Here is a 9,175-nt window from a genome sequence, read left to right on the forward strand (position 1 = left end):
TAAACCTGTATGATGTTAATACGTATACATTAATATGATGTATAATGTGGTCTGAAAAACTTGTGAAATCCAACCTGATTTCAGGCTTTACAAAGCAACTTGCAGCAGTGCATGCACACCATATTTTAGTGTGTGTTCTTTCTCCTGACTCTTCTATTCCTTCAGTTTTAACGAAAAAATCGTATGTAGTGCAGCTTTTTTTAATCCCAAGTTGACTTTCTAATGGGGTTTCGGTATACAGACGAAAATCAGGATGAGTGCTCGGAGCTACTGCTAGTTTGTATTGTTTTGTCTTTTAATTAATTATCATTATTTTTTATTTTACCCAGTTTTCTGATCTATTTAGTTCCCCCTGCTAGCTAGGTCTCTTCCTACCTCACGATGCTAGGAGCTCTAGACAGGAGCTCACCTCAAAAAGACAAAAGCTTGTCTCAAATCTATGCTGCTGGAGTTTTTAAACACTGTGTCCACTCACTGTCCACTCGATTAGACACTCCTACCTTGTCAGTCCACCTTGTAGATGTAAAGTCAGAGACGATAGCTCATCTGCTGCTGCACAGTTTGTGTTGGTCATCCTCTAGTCCTTCATCAGTGGTCACAGGACGCTGCCCACAGGACGCTGTTGGCTGGATATTTTTGGTTGGTGGACTATTCTCAGTCCAGCAGTGACACTGAGGCACTGCTGTGTCTGATCCACTCAGACCAGCGCAGCACACACTAACACACCACCACCACATCAGTGTTACTGCAGTGCTGAGAATGATCCACCACCCAAATAGTACCTGCTCTGTGAGGGTCCATGGGGGTCCTATTTGGGTAGACAAACCATTCCTTTTGACCAGTGCTTAAGTCACCTGTTTACACACTGCCCATAGAGGCTGGAGGGATAATGTTATTGCTTGAAGCTTCTTACTCCATGTTTATATCTATTTTTTTATCAAGCATAAGTCATGTGATTGTAACTGAAGACTCTCTTTCTGGTCTGTCTATATGTGTTCTGAATACCAGCAGAACTGTACTGAAGAACCATGACCTGCGCTCTAGACAGGAGCTCACCTCCCATCTGACCAATCAGTGGCCCTCTCCTGGAGCCCTGGATAACAACGCTGTTGCCTTGGACACGCTCCTCTACCAGAAACGCTCCGGGCCATGGGAAGAGTATGGATACATATTGTCATTATCTGAGCTCTCTGTGTGTCTGTGAATGCAGGTGTCTCTTTCCCTTTTTTCTCCCTAATTTATCCGTGTCCAGTGGTAACTAGGTCTCCCATCACCGGTCCAGTAAAGGCTTCCTTCAACATGCATTAAACAGCCACTAACACACAACTTCATTAAACAGCTTAACACTCTTGGAATAAAACACCAGCATTGTGCTTAGTAACTGGGGGCTGGTGGAGACCATACAACCAACCTACTGAGAGAGTAAGACCAGTTATGCTCTGTTGGATTCCCAGCCTTGAATGCTTGTGGAATTCACACTGGGCTGCAGCTAATGGTTATTGTTAGAACTGATTCGTTACCACGTTTACATGCATGATAATCCGTTAATAATCCAACTAATAGCTCAATCGGAATACGTCCATGTATACACCTCAATCTGAATAAACTAGTCCACTAGGCACGGATAACTTGTGCATCTGTAGCCACGTTTACATGCAGCCTGATAATCCGTTAATAATCCGACTAATAGCTCAATCGGAATAGAACAGGTCCATGTAAACACCTCAATCGGAATAGACTAGTCCGATTGAGGCCATTCGGAATACAATTTCTCTCCGATTGATTGAGGTGGGTAAACCTCTAAATAATGCGTTAAATAGAAGAATAATAGCCAGGTAAACGCCTGAATCCGATTACATTCCAATCGGAACATGTAAGTATGTTCTGATCATGTGCGTCACGTCAAGGCGAAAGTTTATACCGTTCAACATGGCGGAGCAGAAACTGGTCTGCAGAGGAGACGAAGTTTAAGCTCTGAGCTTTAAAAGACGGCGGTGGGACGGACGTCCAGCTTATGTGTCTCAGAACACGACGTCTCCCTCTCGGCCTTCTTTAATAAGCACATGTGAAGGACGTTTTCCTGAGTCTGACATCATTTTAAAGCAATTAAAACACAAGCGCGCCAACTGGAAACTCATATCATGCGGACTGGACCTCACGTGATGTTCGCTGTCATGGTAACGTTTACTCTAAACGCTACTCCACGCGTGCGCGTCATTTTGCATCGGATTACTTGTAGTGAGCATGTAAACGAAGGTTTTCTATCAAATCGTTGAATGGAGTGTGCATATAAACACCTCAGTCTGAACCTGTAATCGGATTGTATTCAATCGGATTGCAAAAATCTTTGCATGTAAACAGCCTGTGAAAGCAGCATTACCAACCATTAATGCTAAAAGATATAGACAAATTTTGTAGCAACATATGCTGCCTTTTAAACACCGTCTTTTTCAAGAACGTGCTTATTTATTGCGCATGTTATATCAGCATGGCTGTGTAATCAGAGAGTGCAGGTAACATTGAAAACATGTGCCGCATCATGAAATGGAAAATACAACAGTGAAGACCCCATATGGTTGCGCAGCTGAAGACTGGTATCATTAAAGAATGGGGGGGGGGATAACTTGCAAAACTGGATCAATTGGTGCCTTTAGTCCCAAAATTTTATTAAGTGCTGTTAAAAGTAAAGGTGATGTAACACAGTGGTAAACATGTTTTCTGTCCCAACATTTTAAGAATGTGTTACAGGCATCATATTTAGAATGAGCATATATTTATGAAGAAACAGTAGAGTTCAAGATAAAACCTCAAATATCCTGTTATCACCTTAATATAGAGGTCAAACAGAATTTACTAATCACTGCTTTCTGTTTTTATTGGCAGTTCACATACTGTTTTAAGTTTTTTGAAATTGGGTTTGAAGTAATACTGACCAATAATATGTTTTACCTGACCCTCCCACCAGCTTTACCTATCATTATGTGAAAATACTGAGACCCTCCCTGATGCCAGGTTTCACTTAACAATACTTCACGGCACAGAAGGAAAATCCATTTTGATTTCTGATTCACGTTGACTTCAAATCTGAAACATGAGACGTTCTTTTCACGTTTTACTCTTTTCAGTCATGACAAAGCAATTTCAGCACCCCTCCCAAATCCCTGCCTATGCCGAATTTATACACCGTACTGTTCAGACTTCTGGGCAGGAAGGAAATGTTTGCAGGACTCATTATTCCTGAAACAGACTAGGCCCTGTGAAGCAGTTCTATTGGATCACTATTGGATTCTAGTCAAGCTCTTCCCAGGCTGCAGGCCTTCCTAGAAGCAGAAATCGATCAGCGAAATGCAGCGGCAGAGTTCACTGTAATAACTCCGGGACAGGAATACAGTACAGGCTGAAACGTCTTACTAAAAGGAATCTGGACTGAGTAGGGAAATGGGTTGGAAAAATAATGTGTGTGTGTGTGTGTGTGTGTGTGTGTGTGTGTGTGTGTGTGTGTGTGTGATGGCTGTACAGTATATTGTTTATCATTATAGACCTCTGTAGTCTGTTTCATGCCTATATTAGGAAAGCAGGTTTCCTCTATGAGAAAATAGAATTTCATTTATGAGAAACTGAATTTTGGGAAGAATTTAGGGACATTTTTCCCTCTATAATGTCACTGCATCCCCTGAATTACTTGGTCATTTGGTAGTCAAAATACGAATAATGCTACATACATGCTACAAGCAAGCTAACAGTCCTACTTACTAAAATGACATAGTACAAAAGTCTACTTTTAATGGGGGGGGGGTGTTGTCTATATCTAAGTCACATTAAAAGGGATTTTTCAAAATTCCTGTATGATTCTGTCATGGAGATATAAAATAATGTTATCCACAGTGGTTTGGTATGAAATGCTCCATTCTAGTCAGATTTCTTTACAGTGGTGGTGATGGGAACCAGGGTTTGCGATGTTCACCAGCAAACCTACACACGTCTTCTGAGTTTTTATTGGTAATGTTGATTGTGGTGAAATATGGATTATCGGTTAATCCAAAAAATGTCATTTTTCTTTGGGGACTACTTTGCCTTAGAACACACTGCATGTGCCTTTCCGACTGTGAATGGATATAAAAAGTGAGTATTAGGCCAAAAGCTTGTCTCAAATCTATCATAAAACAGTGTTTCAGGCATTAGGCTGTGCACTTGTAAACATGTTGTGTAATGCCTTTCTGTGTGGGAGCTTTTAGTGGCGTTAAATGCTTCAGAAGTCTGGTTTCTATCACCACCACTGTGGACAATTCTGGTAAGATTCTCTAGAATGGAACACTCAGCTCTGGAATAGACCTGTGCTGGTAACAGGGTAATTTTATTTGGGGAACCATGTGGGAACTAACTGGTGGGTTTGGCCATTATTGACAATAAATGGAAAAATACCTTTTCGACTAGTCATTTTGAGACTCAAATATGTGATTGAATTCATTTAGGTTGATTTCAACTAGTTAATTGACTTTTTACCAAATGAACTTATTTTTCAGGTTGAACTGACCGTTTTTGGTCAGTTTAAGTGTCTCTTGCTATAGTTTTCATGAATTAAATTAATAAATGAGTTTTTTTGTCACTGGGGGCTGTTACCATGGTAACTCGGTTAACTGTCACCGGACTCTGGCCTACCCTGAACGACTGCATTTACATATTAATGATTTAAATATGCTGACTTTTTTTAAAAATGGAATTCCTCCTTATAATGCAAGGCAAGGCATATTGCAGAATATGATTACAATATTACGGTATGGTGTTCTGTTTATGCTGTGTGCGAGTGAGTGTATGTATCTCATCGTTCACTCTTAAAGAGCTGCAGCATCGTTTCTTGAACACTGTGTTTGTTGGTGTGCCTTCACAGGAAAAGCTTTCCGAGTCTGGACCAGCTGTCTGCTGATATGAGCCTGTCTCAGTTATCTCTGGACCCGGGACACACACACACGCGCAGTCTGGACGGCAAAACAGGACTCGCACACTGGCACCGAGAAGGTACAGCGTTGTGTGTTTGTGTTTGAGCATCTGATAAAACAGAGCATCATCATTCCACAAAGGAACTGCAGTATCTGTTACAGGGGATGATGTCATTAAGAGGAGCTGATCATAATTCCCTGAGTGGGTTGGCAGCCAGCTGCGTAAATGGCACTGCTATATATAAACACATGGCTGAGATACTGACGTGAGAATGGTCAGGGCGAGCTGACATGAAGCATACGTTGAAATACAATTTTCTAGTCTGGTAACTAGACCAGTTCTAATTACCCTTTTCTTTTTTTGGTCAGGCATTTTCCAGTCGTTCCAATAAGTTATTTACCACCTAGTTCTCTTAAATAACTAACAACTTGACCATAAAAAATGGTAAAAAGTCTGGCAGCAGGGGTGCCAGACAAAACCCCGTAATTAACAGAAGTTGTTGAAATCATGTCTTCTCAATGATGGTAAAAATCTGTAAAATTGCAGTCATTTAATTTCTTAGGAATACGGTCTTTTACTGTAATTCAGCAGTTTCACTAGTTCAGCTAGTACAGTATTTTAAACTTACAACATTTTACCATAATAACCTTTAAAATAAACTCAAATATCTATGAAATAAAGGTAATAATTTGTACTTGTGAATTTATATTCTACTTATGAGCTTAATTTATAGAAAATAATCATATTTAAATTTCAATTGGAATATTAAAAATATTAGACATGTTTCAGCCTTACCCAACCCAACAAAACATCTTTATGAGCATTAAACATTTTTTCTTCTGTACATCTAATGGTCATATATCAGTCCAGTTTTTTGTTTTTTTTGCACACTATTACAGACTGCAGCCCGTTTTTGCTTCACAGATTGTAAGCTCCCTTGTATCCCATTCAACACTGTGCAGGTTTTGACCACAGGAGTGCTGTTGACCAGACATTATTTGGATGATGGGCCATTCCCAGGCCTAACTCTAATAGTCACAGTTTGTCACTGACTTCCAATATTGGTAAAAGTTTGAAACGCAACATGTGTTACTTGAACAGGACGATGTGCAGAGAATCAAAATGGGGAATCAGAATGGCTGACGTTCATTCAGTTCTAGTAGTACAGAAACACTTTCTCCCGTTTTCTAAAAAGAATGGATGGAGGACACCCAAACATGTGATTTGCACCCAAATTTTCTGTGGAGGGCAGAGCCGCCTTAGGCCCCCCAATGCACTGAGCACTTAGCTAGAAAATATTGGTTTAATGGGATTTTACACTAAAGCAGTTTTGCTGTCTATCGATGACTGCTTCATATTAGAGCACTAATAAAAATACATTGTCAACAACATTCAAATATTAAATCTTCATTTTATTTCATTCGTTTTTCAATTTTTGACACGATTTGAAAATGCCTGTTGTCCTTTACATTGTGTGTACATTTCATGATGAACGGACTAAAAGAAATGCAACAAAACTACTTTTCCACTGACTTACATTAGAGTAAAGTAGGTTTTTCCTTCTCCTGTAAGGTTAACATTCTGGAGATAAGAGGTTTTATTCCGACAGCAGCGATATGTAAACAGGAAACCAAACTGCAGTTGTGCAGTTTACATTAAATGCACATTTACATTAAATTAATTCATTAATTCAGCCATTGAGAAGTAAACAGAATCTTTCAGAGTGGTTTTACATGAAATGGTTCAATGTACATAAACTTACTGACTGATGGGAACCAGGAGTCACCATGTCTACACAAATATAACCATTTTATTTACTATCCAACAGAGCACCTCCACATGTTACTGAGTGTTTATATGCAATGTTGATAATGGTAAAATAACACAATGTAAAACTACTCATTTCTTTGAGTACTACATTGCCTTACAACAGCTTCCACGTACCTCTCCGCCCTCCATATCTTCAAAAATATGTTTTAGGCCAAAGTTATCACACAGTTTTTTACAGTTAATGTCTCAGGCATCAGGTAGCTTATTCATTTCATGTAATATCTTTCTGTGAGGACGCTTTTAAAGACATAGAACACTTTAGACGCCTGGTTCCTATCACCACCACTGTGAACAATACTGACTCCGTAAGTTTTTCTATAATGCTGCGTTTTGCATTAAATCAGCAGAATACCCCCTTAAATAGTAACACTGAAGGGACTGAAGGGATGAAAAGCTATATGTGTGGTTTATGTATTTAGTTGATCATCTTTCCTCAGTTATGTGACTGGACATCCATTGATGTTTAGCGTTTACCCTTTTTTTTTTCTTTTACATATGTGTCAGTATTGCTGCAAGGTTGAGAGCGGTCAGACATTTAAAAATATCCAGCCAACAGCAGCTCTGTGGTCAGACAATCTGTATTTTTAACATATTACACTGTGGGAATGCAGAAATAGTAGGAGGACTATGCTCTACGCAATTTAAGGGCTCCACATACTGCCTGAGGCAAATGACTGGAGTTAGAATTCTCTACGGTGTCTAGACTTCATGTGTAAATATCAGACTCTTTATTACAGATGTTATCAGAAGCTTTCACTGCTGCACTGCCGGCTCTCTGCTGCTTATTATTCAGTTAAAATTCCAAAACTGTCATTGGGATAAACAAATTAGATTCATTTTGGAGTAGTGTGACGTTTATCTCCTCTAAAAGTGTGTTTGTGTGTGTTTGTGTGTTTGCGCATTTGCAGGTAAAGAGGACACGCCATCTCTCAGAGGGCTGTGCGGGTCTCTAACTTCAGTGGCCAGCTACAAGTCTCTGGCCAGTCTGAAGTCCAGTGAGTATCTGGCGAGTCCGACCACAGATATGACCAGCCCGGGGCTTACTCCGTCTTAAGGAACTCGCATTCATGCTTACTTGTACAGTCTATACTTCTACAGCTATTGCAGTTATTTACACAGACACACGATTTAAAGTACCACAGTATTTAAAGGAATGTTTACAGTCACATGCAAAAGTCAGAGACCCTTTATTTATTTAATTTCCGATCAAAACGGCCATTAAGTTATTCTTTTTTTTTGGGAGATTAGATAAAAGATAATCTTCTTGCATATCACTGTTGTCTGAAGAAAACCTTGTATCTCCATTTTTGTCGTTTTTCGGTTTTTGACATAATGTGAAAATGCCTGTTGTCCTTTACATTGAATGTAAATTTCATGATAAATGGACAAAAAGAAACGGCCCAAAATGACTTGTAAAAAAGTCTGGTTCCATTGACTTCCATTAAAAGTAGAGTATGTTTTTTCCTTTTCCTGTAAAGTTACCATTTTGGATATACAAGGTTTTCTTCTGACACCAGTGATATAGAAGGGTAAAGTCAAAGGAAAATTATTAAAATAACAGGAGCTTCCAGAACTAGAGTTCTACAAATGATTAAAATACATAGAGGAAATGTGCACCTGCAAGATCTGGCAGACCACCAAAGTGGTCCCCATCAGATAAACAGTACTTAAAGCTTTCATCTTTGAGAGAGATGAGAAAATCAAGCCACAAAAAAAAATCCACAGGTGTTCTTGTCCATCCACTCAGCGCTATGAGTCAAGAAGCCGTTAATCGACAAAAAAGCCAAGGCAAGAAGCTCCTAATGTTCTCAGAACAATGGACTGGCCATCTCAGAGTCCAGACCTCAACATCACTGGATGTGTTTGGGAATCAGAAAATGTGACCAACTTCTAAGACTGAACTTTCTGTGAAGAACAGAAAAGAATGGAAGCTGTAATAAAGGCAAAGTGTGGAAACACTAAATACTGAAAAATCTGATATAGTTGTGCTTAGTTGCTGAGGCTTCTGGGTAATTTTCTGTTAACTGTATATTTTCTGCTTTTTATCCGACCCTGAAAAATGAAAACTTGTCCTGAATGGCTGTTTTGACTGGAAGTTAAATAAATGAAGGGTGGTCTCTGACTTTTGCACAGTACTAGACTGTTTCTCAGCATAATCTCTTTCTTCTGTGTCTCCACTGTATGATCAGTTACCATGGAGAAAAATTATGTCACATTTTCCCATATTTAGAAAAAAACAGAAATCTGTTGACTCGAAACATGCTTAGAATAGAAGCTACTGGGCAGCTGCTGAACTCTGTAAACATATGAAATTACCACTATGGGCTGGTTTCCCAGACCAGGATTAAGCCTAAGACTAAACTAAAAAGCATTTCCAACGATAGTTCCACCATTGGTACTGCAATTT

General features: G+C 39.4%; 1 protein-coding gene across 2 annotated transcripts in view; it reads left to right on the plus strand.

Moving 5' to 3' along the window:
• The window catches only part of rundc3b (RUN domain containing 3b), a 49,455-nt gene extending 41,420 nt beyond the window's left edge, over positions 1-8,035 (plus strand). The window contains exons 9-11 of one of the 2 annotated variants that reach the window (XM_036558391.1): positions 1,009-1,158; positions 4,889-5,016; positions 7,677-8,035. In XM_036558391.1, the coding sequence (XP_036414284.1) occupies positions 1,009-1,158; positions 4,889-5,016; positions 7,677-7,822 (424 nt within the window). In that variant the 3' untranslated portion in view covers positions 7,823-8,035. The remainder of the gene's footprint in view (positions 1-1,008; positions 1,159-4,888; positions 5,017-7,676) is intronic. The other variant, XM_036558393.1, reaches the window with a different exon arrangement.
• Positions 8,036-9,175: the final 1,140 nt, after the last annotated feature.

Source organism: Colossoma macropomum, unplaced genomic scaffold (genome assembly GCF_904425465.1).
Source record: "Colossoma macropomum unplaced genomic scaffold, Colossoma_macropomum, whole genome shotgun sequence".
NCBI classification, from domain to species: Eukaryota; Metazoa; Chordata; class Actinopteri; order Characiformes; family Serrasalmidae; genus Colossoma; species Colossoma macropomum.